Genomic DNA, 26,628 nt, shown 5'->3' on the forward strand with positions numbered 1-26,628 from the left:
CTGTCTTGTTAAAAAAAAACACCACTAGCAGCTAAAATTCGCGCAAAATGTGTACACTATTCACAACAATATGTAGGGCGTGTATTTTTATTTATAAAAACAAAGGGCTGCAATCGAAATACTTGTAGTTACTTAAGAACTCTTGACTGTGGCTAAACGCACGTGGACCGCCTCTTTACGAAACGCGTTTGGCTGCGATGGCTTCCGTATGGGGGGGGGGATTGAGGGGGGTGGTAGAGGGGGCGGTGTAGAGGGGGTATAGAGGTGGGGAGAAGTGGGGGGGGGGGGTGTTCGTGACGTCATAGCTCAACCGCAATCTGATTTGACAATTTTGCCGACCAATGGGAAGCCGCGTAGACACGGGACAACGCCCCCCCCCCGCACGTCGTCACCGGGACGCGACGTCGATGGCGGACATCTTGCGTGAGGGCTCGCGCGCTCGCAACGTGTCCTGCTCTTCAAGGGCCGTCTCCCGAAACGTCGCCAGCTACACCACGTAGTACACAACAACACATTCAGCGTCTTGGAGAATATCAGAATCTTTTATGCTGGAGGTATCCGATGAGCTATACAATTTTTTTTTTTAAAGATGCCCATATAAGTCACAAAGTAATTAAGCGGGCGATATCTATGTCCCTCCACTGAAATATAAGTGTGTTTGTGTGGAGGGATACAACATTACTGTATACTGTTTAAAGTCGTATTGTCCGCTTGACTCCTACACCCACTGGGTTGTGACGTCCTCTTCCCTACCCAGCATGGCCGCTCCGTCCTCATCTCGACCGTGAGCTCAAAGACGAAGTTACAAAACCAAACCTCACACCACGTTCCGCCTTCTCTTTTAAAGCCACACAACCTAGAGACGTCAACACGAGTACTGCCTCTTGGTACTACGTCTCCGCTACTGCTGCTTCACCGGGGGGGGGGGGGGGGTTGTTTCATTGCTTTCATGGTTTTATTTTGGTGATTTCGAAAAGTTGATTGATTTGGCCATGTTTGTTTGTTGTAGTACGGAGTAATACTGATGGCCTTAATCTAAGTTGTCTTGTGGTTGTTGTTTGACTTGCATCCCACTGGGATTTGTGCACACAGCGTTGGTGTACGGTGCTTTTTCTGCAATATTTTGCGGTCTTTTCTTGGATTTTCTGTTTGCACTTAGTCACATATTCACTTTAAGATGTTTTTTGTTCATGTTTTTTGTTTGTTGCGGTTGCACCCGATTCAAGAGCCGAATGACTCACAGGGCTATACCTAATAAATGAACTTGAACTTAAATTTTGATTTAAAGCTTTCGTGACTGCAGGGATTCATATTTTTGTTTTTTTCGGTAAAGTCACGTAGAAGGGAAATAATAAAATAATATACAACAAAAATTCTCACGACGTTTCGACTGCAACACAAGCAATCATCATCAGCTGTGAAATCCACAGAAAGAAAATGTCAAATAAAAATAAAATAATAGAAATATAAAACAATAAAAATTCACACATTTTCTTGCTGTGGATTTCACACCCGATGATGATTGCTTGTGTTGCAGCCGAAACGTGAGAATTTTTATTGTTTTATATTTGTATTTTATTTGAAAATTTATTTCTGTGGATTTCACACCTGATAATGATTGCTTGTGTTGCAGTCGAAACGTCGTGAGAATTTTTATTGTTTTATATTATTTTATTATTTCCCTTCTACGTGACTTTACCGAAAGAACCAATAAACGAACTTGAACTTAATTGTCTTTTTAGAAGCAACGTGCCGCCATGGACAAGGATGGAGGAGGACTGCGCATCCCAGACCGGCTGCCGCTGCTGCTCTCCTCCGACACGGTGCTACTGCCGGGGGCCAGCGCCCGACTCGGGGTCGGCTCGGCCCGCAACATGGGGATGGTGCGGGCGCGGCTGCTGCGTGGAGCCTCGCTCCGGAGCACGGTGATCGGGGTCCTGCCCCACGTGGCAGAGCCCGCGGACGACGAAGAGGGGGACGCGCAGGGTCTGGACGAGCGGTGAGGGCGGCGAGAGGAGGTTGGGTAGAAGAGGATGAATGGATGGAGGACAACATGAGAGTTGCAGCGGAGGTCAATCGGGTGGTCAGTCGTTCGTGAACATTCCAACTCGTCTGCTGCGCAGTGGAACTTGATTCAATGACTGGCAGGGGGATCGATGGACGTATTTGAATTGGTGTGAATTGATTTGGAGCTTTGGTGACTGCAGGAATCCATACTCTTTGGTTGTTTCGGTAAAGTCACGTAGGTAGAGAAGTAATAGATCACGACGTTTACATCGCAACACAAGCAATCGTCATCAGGTGGGACAACCACAGCAAGAAAAACTGCTGAAGTTAATGTTGTGATTGGGGACCAGGGCTTTAGTTGGGTTCAGGTCTGATGTTGAGATTGGGGGTTAGGTCAGGAGACCGCAACCAACATAACAAGAAGAGCCATCGTTTCGAATTCGGTAAATAAATAACGTCACCAAGCAGTCCTTAAAGAGATCGCAGGTTCGCCAACCCCCCTGGGTTAGGTGCTGTGAAATCCCCATGCTGTAGAGAAATACATTAATATTGAGTTGTTCGATCGGGTGCTCTGGAATGGGCAGAATGATGAATAGGCAGAATGAAAAATGAAATTGTCGGGGGGGGGGGGGGGACAGGGAAACCCCTATCATGGAGTGGGGTCTGAACATTGTACAGGACAGCTTTGCGCATGCAGAGGGAGGTCAACGTCTGAAGTGCAAAGTCCATGTGGGCCACCGTGTTCTGATGTAAACCTTTGACTCGTGTTTGGTTACATTGGCACTCACTTGCGTGATTACACGATTTCCTTTAATCCGAATTTGCACAGCAAAAGTTCACGCTGTATTCGCTTACGACAATATTACAAGATCATTAAGATGCCATAATGGAGGTTTTTGGGTGAGATTGCGTAAATATATAAATGCGTCGTTAAAACCTTTGGGACAGCAGGGACACGAAGGTGCACGACCACAGGCGGGACTGGCCACAGCGGAGCGAGTTCTCTGTGGGGAGGAACAACGTCAAGTGGGAGCCACTGGTGGACCCCCAGAAGTTGCTGATGCCACCACTGCACATCAAATTGGGCCTTATAAAACAATTTGTCAGAGCTGTAGATAAGGAGTCGGCAGCCTTCAAGTACCTTCAAGACTTCTTCCCCAAGCTGTCTGAGGCAAAGGTCAAAGCCGGTGTCTCCATCGAACCACAGATAAAGAAGATCCTGGAGTGCAATGAATTCCCCAAGACGCTCACTAGTAAGGAGAAAGCGGCTTGGGACAGCTTTGTCGCAGTGGTTCGTGGCTTCCTGGGCAATCACAAAGTCGAAAACTACGTGGAGCTGGTTGAGACTGGTGAAGAACTACGGCACAATGGGCTGTAGGATGTCCCTCAAAGTCCACATCCTTGATGCTCATCTTGATCAATTCAAGGAGAACATGGGAGCGTACTCGGAGGAGCAAGGCGAGCGCTTCTACCAGGATATACTGGACTTTGAACGCCGCTACCAAGGACAGTATCACGAGAACATGATGGAAGGGGGCTGATTCATGAAAGTGATTTACAGTATAACCGTAAAATCTCGAAAAACTACTCGCTTCTAAATCATTTGTAGTCCTTTTTGTATGACTTTAGCATAAATACATGTTAATTTTGATTCATGTAGTTTTTTTCTGACTTTACGTGAACGAAAAGACACAAAATAGCCCGTTTTCTCATTGAAAATAGGTATATTTCAAAATATCACTGTGCTGGTCACAAAAGCAAAGTTTATGGGGAATAATAGCCATTTTCTATACTTTTTAGGCATAAGCAATTACCAAATAACACTTACTACCCAGGAACGAAAATTGTGTTACATAGTGATGTCAGTGGAAAGTGGTATCGAAGCTTGTCCTGGGCCTCCCCTTGGTCATCTCGGCTTTAAATAATGGTCTGGTGGGGTGAGTAAACATCAGCGCTGGGAAGACAAAGGTGGCCGAACGTGGAGTTGGCTTAATATGTGCTCTAACAACACTTGCGCTAGGAGTCAATTATGTATGGGAAATATTTTCTTGATGTGTATTGAATGTGTACATGTGTGCATGAGTTCCTGTTTGCGTGACTAGTTGGTGTGTGACTGTATTGTGAATGTAAGTGTATATGTATATGTTGCCCGTCACCAAATCGCCTTGAATGCGGCCGATCGCGTCAGATATCAGAAGCAAGTTTTAGCTGGGATAGCGCATGGCTGTGTGACCACATATATAAAACGTGTCATGCGGCTGCTACTGGGCTACGCTGTGGGCCGCAGAGGACAGTTCAGCTAAGTGCGTTGCTCCACCGTACTTCTTTGATAACGCTCGCCGCCTTCATTCCCCGCTGACCAGTGTCCTATAGTCACATAACTTATACAACCCTGCAAAGTGTGGGGGAGGCCCTTGTCTGGCAGTGGATTGACGATGGCTGTACGTACGTGTGTGTATATGAAAGTGTAACTGTATCCATCTGGTACGTTTTTACCCTTTAAACTGGTACAAAACTGACACCTTTATACAAGGCATCATGTTTGCAATAACCACAACACAAGTAGTCAAAATGCAAACAAAAAGAAACAACTCTGATAATGAATTTCGATTTAAAGCTTTCGTGACTGCAGGGATTCATCTTCTTGGTTCTTTCGGTAAAGTCATGTAGAAGGAAAATAATAAAATAATAATAAATAAAACATAATAAAATAATTCTCACGACGTTTCGGCCACAACGCAAGCAGCCGTCTTCAGGTGGAGAACAGGTCTGTCGAGAAGTTGATTGGTCCACACCCGAGACAGCTTTCCTTAGAGCCTAGTCTCCATTGGTGTTGGACCAGATGACACCAAAAGGCGTACCTGGTCCAACACCAATGGAGACTAGGCTCTAAGGAAAGCTGTCTCGGGTGTGGACCAGTCAACTTCAAGGACAGTGCATATCATTATCAGAGTTTCTTTTTGTTTGCATTTTGACTGCTTGTGTTGCGGTTATTGCAAACATGATGCCTTGTATAAAGGTGCCAGTTTTGTACCAGTTAAAAGGGTAAAAACCTACTACTGTATCCGTCTGGTCTCCCACCGCAGGGTGGGCACTGCTGCCGTAGTGGTGCAGGTGACGGGCAGCAACTGGCCGCGCCCGCACTACACGCTGCTCGTCACGGGCCTGTGCCGCTTCCGTGTGCTCGCTGTGCGCCGCCAGCACCCCTACGTCCTAGCCGACGTGCAGCAGCTCGACCGTCTGGGGCCCGGTCCCGACCTCGAGAACGGGCAGCCTGGAGCCGGCAGTGATGGCCGCGAGACTTCGGAGAGCAGCGCTGAGCTGACGGAACTAACGGAGACATTCTACAAGCACGCGCGCAAGGTAGCAACTGTTAGGCACTGTGGGAGGACCCGATCCTTGTACATTGCCCTTCTTTTTTACAGCTGTTTATGACGCAAATCCAGACAATTGAGGGAGAGAGTACGCCATGTTCTGAGAAATATACAAGGTGTCAATTCCCTACTGGATGAGGGGCCACCACATGCCATGCAGGCCGTTGGGGTAGTTTGACCATACCTTACCACGCTGGTCAGTGCAGGTTGGTGATCGTTAGGGGAAGGAACAGTACCGGGGTGGATATCACTCGCCACTAATGTTAGCCACGGCTAGGAATCAATCTTAGGTTGCCGGCTTCATAGTTCAATTCACCAACCACTGTACTCCACTGCTCATTCCTATTCATTTATCCAAAAAAATATGTCGTGCTGCTGATAACTCCAGAACCAAAAATCTCCTTTAAAAAATGCAAGGTTTTTTTCTCACCTGGAGAGTGGGCAACAGCATTCAATGTAGGGAACAAACAGCTTAATGACTACCGCCTCACTGCCACCTGCTTATCAAAACAACAGATGAGTCAAGTCAATTTATCTTTGGCACAAATCTGCCACCCATAGTGCCATCACATCATTTCACACATGAACATAAAAAGAAGCAATTCTATACAGTTGTATGCCTGCATTTTATGATTTTTTGAGTTGTGACTTGAATATAGTGATGGAGTCGATTGTGTTGTTCCAGAGATGTGGTGCTGAAATATGACAATTATTTGATGAGAGAATGCCATTGTGCACAACATTGCACGCTTAGACAAGGCGAAGAGAGAGTGGTGATTGAATGCCATTCATCATACATCCATTGCGACAGACGGCAACTGCCATCGCAGCCACGATAGCGAGATGAGGCTGAAGTTTCCATGGAAATTAGTCCATTCCAAGGAGTTAAGAGCCCTTCGGAAGTTATTACAAACGATTTTATCTGACACACAATGTATGAACTCCTTACCTCGGGGACGAGTCCTAATGTTTATAGTGGGAAGCAATGTAGGACTTCATAAGTCTGATTGATCATAGTTATTGCAATGGCCTCCATATATTTTATAGGCTGGAGTATACTTTAATAGTCGCTGCCTTTTAACCATAAAATGTATAATATACCTAGAACTAGTTGGAAATAAGAAGTGGTCCTGCCCCTGGGTAACATGGCCACCCAAATGAATGTGACATTGTCCTGGCTAAAACTCCATAATCCCCCCCCGCCCGCCGTCGTTTTGCACGTGAACCAGCTGGCAGGAATGCTGGACATGTCTGTGCCTGTGGTGGCTCAGCTGCGCCGTCTGCTGGACAGTCTGCCCTCTGAGGACCTCCCCGACATCGTGGCCTCCATCGTGCGCACGTCCCGCGCTGAGAAGCTGCAGGTGACGAGACGCACAGCCACGGCCGCCATTCGACACTAAAGTGGAGGTGGTGTCATCAGGGCGCTTGTGCCAGGCTAGGTGCATTTGTAGGTTGCTTAGCAATGCTTGTAATGATTTCTGCTCGCCAGCATTTGTGTCGTCGATAAGCGTTCTCCTTTTGCCTCGTTTGCGCAGTGTTATTTGCCATATTAGGCTGAATGGACAACTTGTGCATGATTTGCATAAATCGTAAATAATCAGTTCTTTGGTGCACGATATATCATGAGAAACATAATTTACTTCAAACGGGTAAAACATTACATTTATGTGCAATACGGGGGAACTGCAAAACTAAGGCGGTGAATGGAAAAAAGGGTGCCTCTCAACCCCGCAGTGCATTACTAGGTTTCTTTGGCCAGCATGTTCCTTAGTTTAAACACATCCTGCCTGTGCTCTGACATATAAGAAGAATGTGCAATTGATTTGTTTTCACTTTCCTATTCATTACAAATGTGAGGGGTCTTGTATTAATTGAAAGCTAAATGGGTATGCCGGGAGATGGAATGACTGAAGAAGGGATCGCAGAATGTTCCTCACTGCATGTACGATGAAAGTAAGGTGTGTGAATATGAATCCAGATTGATGAATATCTGCACACCGTCAGTGCAACACTGCTGTGCAGTTGAGTTCAGATTGGCAAGTTTAACACACCCTACAGTTTTCTATGGGTCTTTGGGTAAAGCCACGTGGATAGAAAAATAATTAAAATATCACGACGTTTCGATCGCAACACAAGCAATCATCTTCACCTGAAGCAATCGTCTTCAGGTGAAGACGATTGCTTGTGTTGCGATCGAAAGATCGTGATATTTTTATTATTTTTCTATCTACGTGGCTTTACCGAAAGACCCATAGAATATGTATTCATGCAGTCATGAAAGCTTTAAGTTAAGATTTTCACCTACAGTGTGTGTGTTAGATTCATGTGTACATATACAGTAATTTGATATTTCACTGTTGTGTCTCCCCACACCATGTGGGCCATAGGAGTTACTTGACTATACTTCACGTGTATGGTCAGTGCAGCTTAGTGAAGCGGGATATAGATGTTAGAGCACAGTACAATAATGGATTTTTTGTACTGCCTTAGGCTACCTACAGTATAGCCCTGCAGAAGCCTATTATGCATTGTGGTCGGTCATCCAAGCACTCTCCAGGCTCTAACCTGCTTAGCTTCTGAGATCTGATGAGATTTGGCCAGGTCTCATTGTACTTGTCTCATTCATGAGCACCTGAAATCACTGGATTGCCTTGGCCTGGTCACCAATGACTGCACACCAACAGTATGCAATCGTGACGTACCGTAGTTCATGCCTGCTCATTTTTATTTTGAGAACCATTGGGTTGAGAGTTGCGTGGGTGGTGTCGTTCATCAGGTGCTGGAGGCGGTGGAACTGGAGGAGCGGTTCCGCCGGACCATCCCTCTGCTGGTTCGACAGATTGAGGGCGTCAAACTCATCAACAAGGCGAGGAGGAGTGACTCCTCCCTCCTGGACAGCAAGGCAATGGCCTGCTACCCGACACCGCTTCCTGAAAAAAAGACTTATCTCATCTTATCTCATCTTAATTTATATTGGAGAAATCTGATGAGATATGAAGCGGTTTTTCATAGTTGTCCAGTAGGGGTGGCTGAGCGAGATACCTAAAAAAAGTACAAGGAAGGCCACAAGATTAAGATGGGAAAAAGTTAGGCAAGTCAATATATATCGCATGGAAGTACAAATTTCACTTGTATATACATTTTTGCAGGTTTATCAAGATCAAATGCAAGCTTGGGTAAGGCTGTATGGGTTATCCCAACGTGATTTTGAAGCTTCTTTGTAATAGTTTCCAAATGGACACTTGGTCTCATGAAATGAAGCCAGCAACACGAATGGAATAAAACTGGTGGGAGAGGAGGGGGGAGGGGAAATGAAAGAAAATATCCAAAACGTTGAATCGCCATTCTCGTGTTCTTGCACTGGCGCTAGGTGCTGCCGGGGAGGCTAGTGCGGCGCGAGGGTGCAGCAGCGCTGGGTGGCAGGAAGGCCCTCCTGGACCTGAGCGGGGAGGATGGGGATGAGGAGGAAGACGACATCGCGTCCCTTGAGAGGAAGGTGCGGAGCTGCGGCATGACCGACGTCGCCCTCCGAGTTTGCGCCAAGGAAATCAAAAGGTGCCCGGGTGGGGGTCACACTGAAGCAGCATCCAACCCAAATAGATCTTATCTCTTCTAGATTTGAAGCTTTCGTGACTGCAAGGATTCATACTCTTAGTTCTTTCGGTAAAGTCACGTAGGTAAAAAATTAAATCAAAATTGCTGTGACAGTTTCACCTGAAGACGGAAGCTTGTGTTGCCTCCGAAACGTCGTGATTTTTTAAAAATTAATTTTGATTTCATTTTTTACCTACGTGACTTTACCGAAAGAACTACGAGTAAGATCTTATCTCTCCTAGAGAACACGCGCACACCTGGCTTGTGTGTTCAGGGTCTTTTAAAATAAGTTTGAAGTTGAGTTAAAAGGGGAAAAATACTCAACTTGACTCGTGCATTCTGGGGAGTTCACTACCGTGTGACTGCCACGATTTTTAAGAGCCACTTAATGGTTTACCCCTCTGGTAATTCGACGAATAGTCGCAATTCGATTCATGAATGTATTCTTTAGTGTCAAATTTTACCGGCTCGTTTGTTTCCTCTTATGTTTCAGTTGTATAGTTTTGTTCACTACTTTAGCTTACATGTAGCACAGGAATACATTTGTATATAATTTGCATAAATACGCAATGAATCCAGACATCATGTATAATTGTATTATTTTGCGAGAATAAGGATCAAATGTATTAATTGAATCGATGCGCCGTTGCACGCATACTTTTAATGGCACTACAGTGACAACATCACATACTACCAAGCCCCTTTCTGAAAGTCTCTAAATGTTATTTTTACATTGACAAAATCTCATACTTGCGTAGAGCATTGTCGGACAAGCATTGGTATATATCTACAATGTAAGCGCTACATTTGTTGCTTCAGTAAACTTACACTTAAAACATCAGGATACCAGTAGTAAGAGTTGCTTTACACTCTATGGTTCTTTCGGTAAGAACCAAAGAGTAATTCTGATCTCAGCTGAAAAATAACCTTCTAGTCTCATTTGCCACGGAGTAATCATTTACAGCCATATGTAGATCCACTGCTGAATAAAGGACTTCCCTTAACCATATCCATGGAGGTTTGTTTGACCATACTTCATCATGCTGGTCACTGCTGGTGGGTGAATGGGGTAGCAGGACTTATTTAAATATCACTCGGATCTGAAATTAGCCATGACCGAGTATTGAATTCGGGTTACCAGTTTCATAGCGTAGTGCGTTAACCACTGTGCCACCACCGCTCCCTTTCTAGATAAAGGTCATCAATCGTTGCTCCCTCTGTTTGTTTCCATGACCTCTGCCGATGCATAGCACCGAGAGAGCCCTCCGTTCCATCTCCACAGACTAAGAAAGATGCCACAGACGATGCCAGAATTTGCCCTCACTCGGAACTACCTGGAGCTCATGGTGGAGTTGCCCTGGAGCAAGTGCACGACCGGTCAGTGCTACCACGGCCTCACCGACCCCCAGCTGATAAACCAGGAATTCTCGAGAAAAGTAAACGGATGCAAAAGGAGAAACAAATCTGAATTTCCATGAAGACAAGTCAGAATTCTACTTTATCTTCTTGGTTCCTTCGTCTGAATGAGCTCATTGTGTGCAAAAATGTATTATGATTCGTGCAAATTCAGACGCTGTCTTTCCGACAGACCTGTTCTTCACCTGAGGACGGCTGCTTGCGTTGTGGCCCGAAACGTCGTGAGAATTGTATTTGATTATGTTTTATTTTTATTATTTTATTATTTCCCTTCTACGTGACTTTACCGAAAGAACCAAGAAGATGAATCCCTGCAGTCACGAAAGCTTTAAATCGAAATTTAATCCTACTTTACTTACCGCCTTTTACGGGCACCATGTTCGCATTGAATAGACATTGACCCCAACTAAAGTAATTGCATTTCACAAACCAATGTAGTTGGTAAAAGTCGAGCTCGTTTGGTATTTATGGTGAATTGTTATACTTTGCGCCCTCGCCTTCAGCTCCAACTCTATCTCTACCGCCCTCCCTCCCCCTATCTCTACCCCCCTCTCTCCCCCTATCTCTACCCCCTTTGCCCCCCCCCCCCCACTGTCTCCCCGCCCATGCTGTGTATGCACAGTCCTCCCAACTCCCCCATTGTCTACTCTACCCCCCCCTCTCTCCCCCTATCTCTACCCCCACTCTCTACCCCTATCTCTACCCCCACTCTCTCCCCCTATCTCTACCCCCTCTCTCTCTACCCCTATCTCTACCCCCTCTCTCTCTCTACCTCTATCTCTACCCCCACTCTCTCCCCCTATCTCTACCCCCACTCTCTCCTCCTATCTCTACCCCCTCTCTCTCTACCCCCACTCTCTCCCCCTATCTCTACCCCTTCTCTCTCTCCCCCTATCTCTACCCCCACTCTCTCCCCCTATCTCTACCCCCACTCTCTCCCCCTATCTCTACCCTCTCTCCCCCTATCTCTACCCCCTCTCTCTCTACCCCCTCTCTCTCTACCCCTATCTCTACCCCCACTCTCTCCCCCTATCTCTACCCCCACTCTCTCCCCCTATCTCTACCCCCTCTCTCTCTACCCCCCCTCTCTACCCCTATCTCTACCCCCACTCTCTCCCCCTATCTCTACCCCCACTCTCTCTACCCCTATCTCTACCCCCACTCTCTCCCCCTATCTCTACCCCCTCTCTCTCTACCCCCATTCTCTCCCCCTATCTCTACCCCCCTCTCTCCCCCTATCTCTACCCCCTCTCTCTCTCCCCCTATCTCTACCCCCTCTCTCTCTCCCCCTATCTCTACCCCCTCTCTCTCTCTCCCTATCTCTACCCCCTCTCTCTCCCCCTATCTCTACCCCCACTCTCTCCCCCTATCTCTACCCCCACTCTCTCCCCCTATCTCTACCCCCACTCTCTCTACCCCCACTCTCTCCCCCTATCTCTACCCCCTCTCTCTCTACCCCCACTCTCTCCCCCTATCTCTACCCCCTCTCTCTCTACCCCCACTCTCTCTACCCCCACTCTCTCCCCCTATCTCTACCCCCTCTCTCTACCCCCACTCTCTCCCCCTATCTCTACCCCCTCTCTCTCTACCCCCACTCTCTCTACCCACTCTCTCTCTACCCCTATCTCTACCCCCACTCTCTCCCCCTATATCTACCCCCTCTCTCTCTCTCCCCCTATCTCTACCCCCTCTCTCTCTCCCCCTATCTCTACCCCCTCTCTCTACCCCCTCTCTCTCTCCCCCTATCTCTACCCCCTCTCTCTCTCCCCCTATCTCTACCCCCACTCTCTCCCCCTATCTCTACCCCCACTCTCTCCCCCTATCTCTACCCCCTCTCTCTCTCCCCCTATCTCTACCCCCTCTCTCTCTCCCCCTATCTCTACCCCCTCTCTCTCTCCCCCTATCTCTACCCCCACTCTCTCCCCCTATCTCTACCCCCACTCTCTCCCCCTATCTCTACCCCCACTCTCTCCCCCTATCTCTACCCCCACTCTCCCCCCCTATCTCTACCCCCTCTCTACCCCCACTCTCTCCCCCTATCTCTACCCCCTCTCTCTCTACCCCCACTCTCTTTACCCCCACTCTATCCCCCTATCTCTACCCCCTCTCTCTCTACCCCCACTCTCTCCCCCTATCTCTACCCCCTCTCTCTCTACCCCCACTCTCTCTACCCCCACTTTCTCCCCCTATCTCTACCCCCTCTCTCTCTACCCCCACTCTCTACCCCCTCTCTCCCCCTATCTCTACCCCCTCTCTCTCTACCCCTATCTCTACCCCCACTCTCTCCCCCTATCTCTACCCCCTCTCTCCCCCTATCTCTACCCCCTCTCTCTCTACCCATATCTCTACCCCCTCTCTCTCTACCCCTATCTCTACCCCTTCCTCCCCTCCATTGTCTGACTGGCTGCCCCCCCATGCTGTTTACGCTGCATAAGCTCTCCTCCCCCCAAATCTCATCCCCTGTCCACCACTCACTTTGGAAACCCTCATAAGCAGTTGCATTTGGAGGCTTGCCCTCTTTTCTCTCCGCCTGATGAAGACCGCTTGTGTTGTGTTTTTTGCTTTAATGTTTAGAAAATTAATTATTTTATTATTTTTATTTTATCTTCTATCTACGTGACTTTACCAAAAGAACCAATAATATGTTATACTTCGTCATAATTGAGTTCAACAGTCAATTATTTTGTTACATTTTTACTGTTTCATTTATATGTTCTTGTTTTTTCTGTCTAAGTTTTTTAAAATTCCTCCAGTAACGTATACATAACAGCATTCAATTTGCACAAATCATAATACATTTTTGCACACAACTCGATGTGGCGTGTGTAATCTACGAAATCCATTCTATGCGTGTAATCTACAATATCCATATGCCACTACATACCTTGCACAACCGATTAGGAGGGTTGGCTACGTAAGGTGCGAAAAGATGTCAACATACATAGATATGTATCCCAATTGGAGCTCAAGAGCAATTATTACAATCCTCAAAGGCTGGCTGGTTTATTCTAGATTTGAAGTTTTCGTGACTGCAAGGATCCATACTCTTTGGTTCTTTCAGTAAAGTCACGTACATGAAAAAAATAAAAAATATATTTTTGTTGTGGCTGTTCCACCTGATGACGGAAGCTTGTGTTGCCTCCGAAAGTCGTGATTTAATTTAGTTATTTTAATTTTATTTTTATTATTATTTTTCATCTACATGACTTTACCGAAAGAACCAAAGAGTATGCTGGCTGGTTTCTTTTCTCCACAGTACCGCAGGAAGGCCATAAACGATTAGTGCACCCCCACACCTCCGATTAGTGCGGTGGGCTACATTCGGTGTGAAGGCGGTTCAACATACACACGTACATAAACGATTACGACCGCTGACGCCATATCCACCGTTTCTGCCAGACCGCCTGGACCTGGCGGCGGCTCGGGTCCTCCTCGACAACGACCACTACGGACTGGAGCGGCTCAAGCAGCGTGTGCTCGAGTACCTGGCCGTGCGCCAACTGCGGCCTGGCCTGCGTGGCCCCATCCTGTGCTTCGTGGGGCCACCCGGCGTGGGCAAGACGAGCGTGGGGCGCTCCATCGCGCGGACGCTCGGACGGGAGTTCCACCGCATCTCGCTCGGGGGCATCTGCGACCAGTCCGACATCCGTGGGCACAGGCACGGAATTTGATCGAGTCCATATTGCACCGATATTTTTTTATTTTTGCGCTTTTTAGCTAAGGTTGAAAAAGCTCTGTCCGCCTTTCGTGTAACGGTTGCGCATGATGACTCTCATGAAGAAGATCCGATATGAACAAACCTGTTGTATAAAGCTAAGTTGCTATCAGGGACAATTTGAAAAACTGGCCAACTTGATCCAAACTTGTGGACACAATCCAGAGCAAAAAAATATATTTGAAAAACATGCAAATTACTTTTGCTGTGACTGTCGGTTTCCATATTGCTAAATACTTCCGAATACAAACATATATACAGACGCGTTACATGATGTGTGCTGTGTATGGATTATTTTTCCTAATTCATTTATTTGTATACAAAGATTTTTAAGGTTGTGGATATGTGGTGGCTCTTGAAATGTACACAATGTGTTTTACATGATTTAGGATCTCGTTAGCAACTTTATAAACGTTATTGTACTCTCCCACCTAGAGATGGGAGGGAATAACATGCAGAGCTCATGCATAAACGCTTCCAACCTTATTTGAAAAATAGTTCAACAAAATACGCCGAGTAGATGAAATCCCATTCACCGGGTGCACGTGTGCTGTCTGCTGTGGGCGCATGCAGGCGGACGTATGTGGGCAGCATGCCGGGGCGCGTGATCAGCGGGATGAAGGCGGTGGGAGTGCGCAACCCGGTTTTCCTGCTCGACGAGGTTGACAAGCTGGGCAAGGGGCTGCAGGGAGATCCAGCCGCAGCGCTACTCGAGGCACGCACACACGCACACGCAGCAGTGGGGGGGAGAATACAGGGGGAATGGTGACCTTCAGCCGCTTCGTGGTACACATTAGCGGGGACGCAGAGGGAACACGCAAGCCGTTTTGTTTATCGAAGGAGCTGCACCGCCCTTCCACGCCCTGCCATCTTGGCAACCTTCCGCTGAGAGTTCCCCTTGTTACGTCTGCTTCATCCACTGGTGGAAACACAACACACGACACAATCTTACAACACAGCATGAAAACCTACGTGCGAAAAAACACATGCACAAATCTATATGCAACACACCATACAAACTTGTATAGAACACACCAAACCTCTCAAGTGTCCCATAATCAACATGTCTCACACTTCCACTGGGATATTGTCAATGTTTATGCATTTCACGAGTGTAATAATCACTACTTAACAAAACATCCACCATTCCCACAGCAAGGATAAAACGGAGTTTACAGTTCCTTGTTAAATATATCCTTTACCACTCTATACTAATGGTCTCATGCCATCACTGGCAGGTATGCCATCCACGAGTTTATCTACCACATATCATGTCTCCGAACTTAGAGCATTTCAACCGCAGCAAATACATACAACGCACACATGCTTAGGCACAATCTATATGCATGCAGGCAGGCAATCATTGTCGTTCATCCACCCAGAGTTATGATTGCAGTCAATTGATCTTGTTGAATGTCAAGTGCCATCCATTTAATGGTTTATCGGTATGAAAATTTCAAGTCGTATTTTATTAAAATGTCGACATTTTGCCTCCCACCCATCCTCATCAACACCCAGGTTCTGGATCCTGAGCAGAACAGCACCTTCACAGACCACTACCTCAACGTACCCTTCGACCTCTGCCAGGTGCTATTCATTGCCACGGCAAATTCGACAGCAAGCATCCCACCAGCCCTGCTTGACCGCATGGAGATCATCCAGGTGTCAGGTTAGGCTCGCAAAAAACATGAACTTTCCCAAAGCCCTTCCCCTATATGTGGTTACTCATGAAAAGACATTTAGGTTTGATCAAGTTCTCAATGGGACTTTTGGGAGGTGAGGTGGTGTATACTTTTCTTCACAAGCTTTGCTGCCTACAAAGTAATGCTGTCATAAAATATATATTGCAAAGAATATCTTAAAACAATAACTGCTACATTGTGTGTGTGATATGAATTGCTTGCTAGGGTTAAACGAGTATATGAAACAATAATTTCCTTTTGTTGTCGGCGAAATCACTGTTGGAAAGATACAACAAGCAAACACGGTAGAGTATGTATTCGTAGGATAATTATTTAAGGGCTATTGGGATCAAAATCATTAAATAACTTGTACAATTGACAGATTAAATGAAACAAAGAAGCACAAAGTTGCAATCGTGGAATTCAATTGAGCTAGAAAGAGACACGTGGATCAGGGAATAATCACACGATATAAATGAAATGGACTCAATGAAGGTAATCTTGGGCAGTACTCATCCGTAGAAGAGATCAAAGCTGATGGAGGAGACTGGTGATATAATGATGGTAGGGAACACACCCAAGAGATGGAGTGATGAGATTAACTCAGGTGCAAGAGCGAGATGGATTGTGGCATCACGTGGAGAGGTCTTCATCCACAAGTGCGTAGAACATAGCTAATGACAAAACAATCTTGAAATATCCTTTTGAGTCGCTGTTTAGGCAACTGTGTAGAAATACCATCTGTTATACTTAACACATGCAGCAGGGGGCAGCCATGTTATGGGAGGCGAGAGTCACGTGACACAATTATATCAGGAGAGATGACATATCTGATGCCTTGACCTGATCTCAGTATCGGAGGTCTTTATCATGAAAGACAACAGAAGAAGCATCATTGGTGGCAGCATGGCTCAGTCCCAAAGGAAAGCTGTTTATTTACACAAAGTGAAGAACGCCTCCGAACAATTAGACTGAAATTACTTCTGGGATGGTTAAAATTACGTTACAATCGTGACTACGGTAAATGTGAAGTTTTTACATTTTCCTAAAAAATACAAGGCCTTTTATTTACGAAAGCCTCACTGATTCCTGGTCACCAACTTGCAGCCAAGCAGGTTTGGAAATTTTCCATATCCGTACATGATCCACCAACCCTTGACTGCAAAAACCAGATGAAAGACATGCGCCATCAAGGCTGTCGGCAAAATAGCCTTGGACAGTAGCTTGAAGCTTTTGCATACACATACATACATGTACGTTGGTGTATTTAGAGCGCTTCTGGCCTGGCACTAATATTGTAAAGAGACCACCACCAAAAGGTGCTGCTTTAGTTGTTGATAATGCACGCGGCCAATTAAGCATTCACACTTCATGGCTTGCGACTGGCTTGTGCCTTGCCAGAAACATGTGAGCGACTGTGTACGGGCGCCAGGCTACACTCAGGAGGAGAAGGTGGAGATCGCTTGCCGCCACCTGGTGCCCAAACAGCTGGAGCAGCACGGACTCACAGAGGCCCAGCTGAGCATTCCTTCAGACTCCGTTGCCCTCATCGTCAGCAGGTGATTGCCCAGTTTGCAGTCATGAGAATGGTAAACATTAGATGTTTCTCGATGACATTGGTGTACCATCAACTGTCTATGAACATCAACAGGCTTCATGAAGGGCACCTTTTGATGAATGGAAAGTTAAAGACAAGCTACAGCACGACTGTGGCCATGCAACCAAAACTATGGGGGCTGGTTAGTAAACCACTGTAAAGTCACGTAGAAGGGAAATAATAAAATAATAAAAATAAAACAATAAAATAATTCTCACGACGTTTCGGCCACAACGCAAGCAGCCGTCCTCAGGTGAAGACCAGGTCTGTCGGGGAGGCATTAATCATCACACAGCTGTCTCCCCGACAGACCTGGTCTTCACCTGAGGACGGCTGCTTGCGTTGTGGCCGAAACGTCGTGAGAATTATTTTATTATGTTTTATTTTTATTATTTTATTATTTCCCTTCTACGTGACTTTACCGAAAGAACCAAGAAGATGAATCCCAGCAGTCACGAAAGCTTTAAATCGAAATTTAAACCACTGTAGTCTGTGCTCCTTCAACGGAGGAATCGTAAAACTGCACGAACTCTCCCCTGAAGTCCGCTCGTGTTGAGCAGCCTTCGACATTACCATTTAGTTCCTGAACATATTGGCATGCGCCAGGATAGAATTAGGTGTGTGATGATTAATGCCACCACCACACCTCCCCAGCAATTTTATAGATTGTCATAATTCAGGCACATTAATCAGTAAACAAAAATCTATACATTTTTTGTCTTGTTTTCTAATTTGTTTCAGCTCATCTGTCGTCTTATTTATGCCATGAGCATGAGGGTAACATGTTCAGCCATATTATTCTTAGGTTTTTTCGGTAAAGTCACGTAGGTAAAACACCGTCACAGCCAGATTAGCTAATCTGGCTGTGACGGTCCCACCTGATGACGGAGACTTGTGTTGCCTCCGAAACGTCGTGATTTTTGTTTTTATTTTATTTTATTTTCATTAATTTTGATGTTTTACCTACGTGACTTTACCGAAAAAACCTAAGAATATGATTCCTTGCAGTCACGAAAGCTTCAAATCTAGAATTCAGCCATATTGTTAATCCACTGCTGGATAAGAGCCCTCTCCACACCGCGTGGGTCATGAAGGTCATTTGACCACGCTGGTCAATGCGGGTTGTTGGTGAAGGTGGAAAGCGTAAACGTGAGCACATAAAAGTACAGTAAAACAATGGATTTAGCTAAAGTTCCTCCTGCAGCAGCAGCCTATGACAACTTGGCGTACGTGGTGGTTACCCATCCAAGCATGATCCAGGCTCGACACTGCTTAGCTTCCAAGATCTTCCGAGATTGAGTGGGATTCTTGGCGATTCGGTCATAGGCAAAGGAAACTGTTGAATATATATTGTGCAAAAATATATTACACTTGATTCTAAGTAATTAATATAATAAAATAATAATATGCTTAGTGATCATAAGCATCATCAAGCCTCGTTTTTATTACCTGCCAACATTTAAACATTATACACGCAGAAAGTTATGTATTACGTTACGTGGCCTCACCATAGTGCGTGGATAATATCAGTCTTCTTTGGACCACCAACTCAAGAGTGAAAATTTGGGCTGCATTATTTTCTTTCCTAAATCCGCTCGAGAGGAAGTTGTAGAGCAGATTCAGGAGGAGAGAAGTCTCAGAACAATAAAGAAAAGTCAAAAGATGTGGATTGGGCACATTGAGAGATGAGAGTTTGATGAAGGAAGTTCTGCACAGGATGTTGAGAAAGAGACCAAGAGGCAGAATTATAAAAATTCTGCTTGACAACTCCAAGAAAAAGGAGGGTCCATGGAGAGAAATGAAGAATAAAGTTCGAGATTGGACAGGATGGAGGAGGCTGAGCTAAACATCTGCCATTTAGTAGAGTACTAAATAAGTATGTTACGTGATAATTGGTTTTTTACACTTTTATCTGGCAACAAAACTGACACCTTTTTTATGAGCAGTCATGTTTGCATAGACCACAATACCTGCAGTCATAATGCAAACAAAAAACACAACTCTGATAATGTATGCACTGTCCTTGAAGTTGATTGGTCCACACCTTCAACTTCAAGGACAGTGCATACATTATCAGAGTTATGTTTTTTGTTTGCATTATGACTGCAGGTATTGTGGTCTATGCAAACATGACTCCTCGTAAAAAATAGTGTCAGTTTTGTGGCCAGATAAAAGGATAAAAAACCAATTATCATATTTTTTACTGGCAAATGAGGTACCAATGAAGTATGTTACGTGTTTGTATTATTCCTCGTATTTATTTTGAGCCTTCACCCACTCTTTGACGAGTTTATCATCACTTACAGAGTGTTCGAATCGGTTTGACCAACGTGACCGTGCGCATCGCACAGATACACGCGCGAGGCCGGAGTGCGCTCACTCGAGCGCAAGGTGGCGGCCGTGTGCCGTGCCGTGGCCGTCAAGGTGGCCGAGAGCCGGAGGCCCAAGTCTGGAGACGCGGGGTCGCATGAGCCAGGTCAAGATCACGCAAGTACAAACAGTGCCCACTCGAATCATCACGTGACTTGATGTCGCGTGCCTTACACGGGTCTAAGTTCTGAAGTGGCAGCAGATGTAAAAAGTACAATGAAATGCAGCAATACACCGGTAGCGCATGTAAACGTAGAACCACAAACATACTCCAAGTATTTTTTCGATTTTAAGCTTTCGTGACTGCAGGGATTCATCTTCTTGGTTCTTTCGGTTAAGTCACGTAGAAGGGAAATAATAAAATAATAAAAATCAAACATAATGGACAGGATGGAGGAAGGCTGAGAAACACCTGCCATTTAGTATAGTACTGAACAAGTATGTTACGTGTTTGTATTATTCCTCGTATTTATTTTCAGCCTTCACCCACTCTTGACGAGTTTATAATCACTTACAGAGTGTTCGAATCAGTTTGACGAACATGACCGTGCTCATCGCACAGATACACACGTGACTTTACCGAAAGAACCAGGAAGATATTCCAAGCACAACCAAAAACAATGCATACACTAGAGTAGAAAATAAGCGAATACATAGAAGAGCTCGTGTATCGTGATGTCATTGTTTGCCTATTCTAAGTGTTGTACAAGCTTTTTGAAAGGTAAGTTTTCAACCTCAACAACACACACCGGCATCGTCTACATGGAGGATTTTTTTCTAGACTTGGGTTAGAGCTGTCAATCATAGTGCCTGCGAAAGTGTGCTGTGTATTTAATGAAAATACGTGCCCTTTACACCTCTGAGTGCCACTTATTGAGGCAGTTATTTCACTCTGCATTCCTCCACGCGGACTACGTAGTTTTTAAACATGGAGAAGGGTGCTTTGGAAATGCCTAAGAGCCAATGACAAATTAAGGCACTTGAACAGGGTGAAATAACTTGACACAATAACATCTGAAAGTTTTGAACGTGGTACCCACACTTTACCCCATTTCTATTCCTTTACGTTCTAATTGATCGTCATTTGTCAATCCACTGCAGGAGGAAGGCATCCCGAGGCAGTGTTTGGACTATTAACCAAACTGGTCAGTGTGGGTTGGTGACAGGCCTCAAGACCAGTTGAGATATCACTTGCCATTTATGTTTGTTGTGGCCAGGAATTGGACTCAGGTCACTGGGTTCATGGCAGATGCAGATACTTGATGTGAAAAATGGAACGTTAAAAACTCTCCGTTGTGCGACTGTGGTTGCCCAGAAGAGACAATGGAACATATAAGGAATAATTTCCCCTACCACAACATACGAAGGAGGCATCACAGCAATAAGTCTCCACTACTCCTGATGCAATTATCTGGCTCAAACACAATGTAAAAGTATAGTTGTTGCTAGTTTTTTCGGTAAAGTCACGTATGTAGAAATAAAATAAAATGAAATAAATACAATTTAATTAAAATAAATCACGTTTCGAATGCAAAATCATCAGGTGGAAATGGGGTGAAACATACGTGACTTTACGAAAGCTTTAATCCTAGATTATAGTTGTTGCTCTTTATCGACATGTGCCATATGAAGAATATTGGGGTCGTCGTGCACTAAACACTCCTCCACCACGCTTGCCTTTCATTTCTCTATTCATTACTACCTATTTACTGGCTTGAGAATCTTACTCCACGGGACATTATGGATGGTGGTGATTGTACGTGTAAGTGTTAAGCATAGGTCGTACAGCGATTAATGACCGAAGGTTGACCTGTCCTATGAATAAAACCGATCAACTTCTAGGCTGTAATGTTTGGGTGGCCAAACTATACTGTTGGCTTTCAAATTGTTATCTTGATATGCATAGACTAGCCCTTGTAGAACATTATCACTTACATCAGCCTCTCCATCACGATGGCCTCCGTATTTGACATTGTGTCTTCCGTGTATAGAAGCCGACCTGCAGGATGACCTTGGATCCGCAGAGAGTCAGGAGAAGATGCAGCATCGTCCCATTGACCTTTGTGACCCCCCGGAAATGCCCATTGTCATCGACGCTCAAGCCCTCAAAGACATCCTCGGGCCAGCTGCCTATGAGATGGAGGTGAGCAGATAATGCAGATGCCCTGGGAGATGTGCCATGCCCGTATCATCAGTGGCACTGTCACTAGGGTTGCGGCAATATGGCGAAACGATATATGATGAGGTCTACACTAACTTTATCATACGTTCTGATAGTTATATTGTGATAATTGTGGCTCGTATAAAAGTGCTTGATATTTTATTTCCTGATCATATATTAAATAAGTACAATAATGAAAGTCCGAAATAGCCGTTACGTATTAAATTAGGGCATTGCAAAAAATGTAAAGAGTAATTGATGGCGTGGTAGTTTCTTTAATAATTTCATTGTTAATTTAACTATACAATTATTTATTGAGTACCTGAAAGCATGTCCATCATAAGCATTACAGATTGTATAACTAGAATGATTTTAAGACCTATAGTATATTTGTCGTGAGTGAACTGCACTTGAAGTTTTTTGCGCAATCTTCATACTGGAAATGCAGCAAAGCACAATCGTGAAGTGGAACAAAATTGTGAAACACAATCACAAAAGTGATGGGAAAACCGATAGCATAATCGTCACATTTTGAACAATTGCATTGTGTTGTGAAAAATGATATCGCAGGTGTCGGAGCGCTTGAGTCAGCCCGGGGTTGCCATCGGGCTTGCGTGGACCCCCGTGGGTGGGGAGATCATGTTTGTGGAGGCGACGCGGGCAGAGGGAGAGGGGCAGCTCACGCTGACCGGCCAGCTGGGTGAGGTAATAAATAATAATTTTATGAATACGTTTTTAGCTTATAAGGATTTTTTTGTTCCTGCAGTGGTGTATTTCCAGCTTGTGTTTACTTACCCAGAGCTGGCAGTTGGGGTGAATTCAGTCAAGCCTGGTTCACTTTCGCCTCTCCCCCACTCCCTCCCCCTCCCCGCCACCGACCCACAGGTGATGAAGGAGTCTGCTCACCTGGCCATCAGCTGGCTCCGCAGTAACGCCCGCACGTACGGCCTCGTCAGCGGTACTGAAATAAAAAACACTACAGTGCCGCCCTTGGTTATGAGTGTGAGGGAGCATGTTGTGTTCATCCGTTTGTTCAAGATATCACTGTCAAAGCTTTTGATGCCCACCTATGTTCAAATAGAGAATAAATTGGTCATTTATTTGTAGTATTGCATTTTTTTGTGTGCTTAAGTTTGCATTTAAACTTTCCGATGAAGATTGCAATTTTGTTCAAGATGCAAATGAAAAAAGGCTGTTCTGTTGGAGTTGTGTATCTAGGTTGTGTCCTGGTATGACCTAAATAAGTTTGAAGCTTCGTTATTGAAGGGGAATTTTTTTTTTAAGTCATGGTCAAACAGTCTGAAGTAGTGCAAGCATAAAGTCACGGTATTTACATTATACTGTCTGGAAGTCACTTCACTCGGGTGCCATGACAGACTTGGCCGTTCATGTCAAAGTGTTTTTTTTATTAACAATACGTAAGTAGCTCTCCGATGTATTTTCTAGTTGTTAAACACGCGGTAAACCCCAAAAATACGTCAGAACGATACAGCTCAACAGTGAAAAGCTACTCGGTAGTATTACAAAACTACCAAACTCACATTAGACATATGCTTAGGTTTTTTCGGTAAAGTCACGTAGGTAAAAAATTAAAATTAATAAAAGTTAAATAAAAATAAAATAAAAATCACGTCGTTCGGAGGCAACACAAGCTTCCGTCTTCAGGTGGAACAGTCACAGCACGATAGCTGTATCAAGTGAGAAATTCCAAGAAACCCGTATCTTTATATTTACTGGTTGAGGGTGGGAGGAGCCACGGTAGGCCCTGAATATTCTTATTTTTGTGAGGTTCGGTGCGGCTGAAGCACGCTGTTAGGAATGAGCCTTTGTTGTGTAAACTAGGTGCGGATGATGTAAAGGTGCGTGTGAAAGGGACTGAGCCTTTTTGTTATGTAGAGATGATGCGGCTGAAATCGCTGCCAGGAAATTAGTCTTTGTTGTGTAGAATGGTTGACTGAGCCTTTTTGTTATGTAGAGATGATGCGGCTGAAATCGCTGCCAGGAAATTAGTCTTTGTTGTGTAGAATGGTTGACTGAGCCTTTTTGTTATGTAGAGATGATGCGGCTGAAATCGCTGCCAGGAAATTAGTCTTTGTTGTGTAGAATGGTTGACTGAGCCTATTATTATGTAGAGGTGGTGCGGCTGAAATCGCTGCCAGGAAATTGGTCTTTGTTGTGTAGAATGGGTTGACGCAAAATCCGAGTTATCCACAACACGAGCGTCTTTCTCGCGTGCGTGCGTACGCTCAGCGTCCGGAGGGGCGGACCCGCTCGACGGCTGGGACGTTCACCTGCACTTCCCAGCGGGTGCCGTCACCAAGGACGGCCCGTCGGCCGGCGCCGCTATAGCCGTGTGCCTCGCCTCGCTCCTCAGCGGCCGCACTGCCCGCTCAGACACGGCCATCACTGGGGAGATCACCCTGCGTGGCCTCGTGCTGCCGGTGCGACACCCACCCACCACTTGCATGTGACGTCACCGCTGCCACCACACATTTGCTTCCAGCGTTGCTCTACTCTAGTCCATTGGTCTTTGCAAACCAATAGGCGGACATCTGTTCCAAGTCTCTTGCTGTTTTAGCGTCGCTTTTGGTCAATTCCTTGATGTCATTTGCTGAGTTGATGTGCCATGTCCTCTTGATCCTTGCAGTGCTAGCCCATGACCACTCATCCTCTTTACACATATATATAGGCCGCCTTGTGTCTATTATAATTTCTCACAGTTTTGACCATTTACATTTATTCTGGCCAAACGTCCTGGTTTTAAACGTGGTCTTTGTATAATCTCCTTGAAATCATTATGAAAGCTTTCATCTCCGAATGCTACAATCATTTTTCATCCTCTGTTTAATGTCCACATTCCACAGCCATGCCCGGCTATTGAGTAGACCAGTAATCTCTTATTAATGCCGATTGCTGTTCCACATTTTCCCACGTGACACTTAACGGTGCTGCTCGTGCGTGCGTGCGTGCATCGCAGGTGGGTGGCATCAAAGAGAAGGTGTTGGCGGCCCACCGCGCGGGGCTCAAGCGCGTGGTGCTGCCGCGGCGCAACGAGAAGGACTTGGAGGAGGTGTCGCGCGTCGTGCGTGACCAGCTGGACGTGGTGCTGGCGCGCACGCTGGAGGACGTGCTCAACGCCACCTTCAGCGGGGGATTCCCCGCGCAGACTCCCAGCCTCATTAACAGCAAGCTGTAAATGACACCCGAGTGCCACCTGCATTCACCGACACTCAAGTCACTTACCCACGGTCAGCAAATCACAGCATCTCTTGATGACTGAGATGACGATTCGAATAGTCTATTTTAAGATTATTTGTGAGCCTATCACAGCACTTAATTTAAGTAGTTTCGTACTTAATTATGCACATTTTACAAGTTTGTGTATATTTACACACTGATGAGACATTTTCGGCCAATACAGTAACATCCGCACCTGAAGGCTTGAATATGTTTAAATTGTTAAAATGGGTAAAACTTTTTCCTGCCAAGCGCTTGGTCAAAATTAGTTGCTGTTGCCTCCAAGACACAGATGGGCTCCAAGCTGCTTGGGGTATAAAACTGCTGACTTGGTAATTTCCCTTCTGCCAATCACCGCCCCCTTGACATGGCTAAACAATTGTGATTATTAAGGAACAATGAAGGTGAATATTCACAATGCTTAAGATTACACATTTCAATTGCAATCAAATTGAAAATTGTTTAGTAATCACGTTCTTCAAGCTGCTGGTTATAAATATTGTAAAAATATAGATTTAAATAAACTTTAAGAGTGTAATGCAGGAAATTTAATTTAAAATGTGCCTAATAAAAAAACATTTTAATCATTTAATGTTCACTTTCGGATTACATATTTGAAAATGTTTGTGGTGCTTAACCTGTTCTCTCTTCTGTCTAACTCCTACGGGCAACATGACTTTTGCTTGCATATCCCACGAGATGTGCATCGTCAGATGATTGCGCACCAGCAGTTTACATTCCTCACTCGTCACGCCCCGGCTTGCACGGGGCGTGACGCTGCTGTGAGGAAAAAGGTGGAGAAGGACAGGTCACACCCCCAGAGCCACGAGAAAGAAAAAAAACATTTCATACTCACAGTACACTTTGCAACGTTGGCATTAGAATTATATTCAAGTAAGACGGTATATATTTTTTAAATGGCTTAATGGAACAGCAAAATTACAACTTGATTTAATAATATACCACATGGATTTTACATATTGAGCTGACTCATCAGACAATTTTCATGTGACAATATAAACTATGATCATTCTTCCATGGACAAATAGCCTAGCTATAATGGTTATTAAACATTGTATCTATGTTGATTTCCAATGAGCAGTTGCACATCCACCTTTGCAATGTAATGCAAAATGACATTTTAAACCTAACTTGCATTGCCTCGACTGTTCTCTGCTTATAAACAACTATGTTCATGTTAATACCATTAATGTGCATCGTATACAGAGTAATGCACGCATATGGACATGGAGGTCTAACATTGTTTCGTTAAAAGGTGTGTAGAATACATGCAATGCAGTTGGTAATACAGGGTGGAAAGGAATTCATAGTGAACGTGCCTGCTATCTAGTGATCTGCAGCTTCGTACAGCTTAAGTGTGCCAACATTGGCATGGCACACTGCGCAAAGGGCAAAGTGCAATGCTGTACTGTCATCTTCACGTCAACATCAAGGCTTCCCACCCACTTGGAAAA

At 45.2% G+C, this 26,628-nt stretch overlaps 1 protein-coding gene across 4 annotated transcripts; it reads left to right on the forward strand.

The window, feature by feature from the left end:
• Positions 1-486: 486 nt before the first annotated feature.
• LONP2 (lon peptidase 2, peroxisomal) lies at positions 487-25,740 on the forward strand. Of its 4 annotated transcripts, none has more exons than XM_078601917.1 (17): positions 487-784; positions 1,743-1,999; positions 5,094-5,370; positions 6,611-6,742; positions 8,158-8,283; positions 8,752-8,936; positions 10,258-10,352; positions 13,791-14,049; positions 14,680-14,821; positions 15,625-15,775; positions 17,221-17,347; positions 19,737-19,876; positions 21,747-21,898; positions 22,487-22,621; positions 22,802-22,874; positions 24,167-24,357; positions 24,894-25,740. In XM_078601917.1, the coding sequence occupies exons 2-17, from the start codon at positions 1,758-1,760 to the stop codon at positions 25,110-25,112; spliced, it is 2,646 nt and encodes an 881-aa protein (XP_078458043.1). In that variant the 5' UTR covers positions 487-784; positions 1,743-1,757; the 3' UTR covers positions 25,113-25,740. The 4 variants fall into 4 exon arrangements, with proteins under 4 accessions (XP_078458043.1, XP_078458042.1, XP_078458045.1 ...); XM_078601916.1 differs by lacking the exon at positions 487-784 and adding an exon at positions 792-887; XM_078601919.1 differs by lacking the exon at positions 487-784 and adding an exon at positions 792-887 and having other exon boundaries at positions 19,737-19,861.
• The last annotated feature ends 888 nt before the right edge of the window (positions 25,741-26,628 follow it).

This window comes from Lampetra planeri, chromosome 17, assembly GCF_965212315.1.
Source record: "Lampetra planeri chromosome 17, kcLamPlan1.2.h2, whole genome shotgun sequence".
NCBI classification, from domain to species: Eukaryota; Metazoa; Chordata; class Hyperoartia; order Petromyzontiformes; family Petromyzontidae; genus Lampetra; species Lampetra planeri.

What these genes read in the sequence shown, in the direction of transcription:
- LONP2 (XM_078601917.1), top strand. Translation starts at nt 1,758, where the DNA reads ATGGACAAGGATGGAGGAGGACTGCGCATCCCAGACCGGCTGCCGCTG. An exon ending in TCTACAAGCACGCGCGCAAG is followed by an intron (nt 5,371 to 6,610) that starts GTAGCAACTGTT and finishes CACGTGAACCAG; the next exon opens with CTGGCAGGAATGCTGGACAT. An exon ending in TGACCGGCCAGCTGGGTGAG is followed by an intron (nt 22,622 to 22,801) that starts GTAATAAATAAT and finishes ACCGACCCACAG; the next exon opens with GTGATGAAGGAGTCTGCTCA.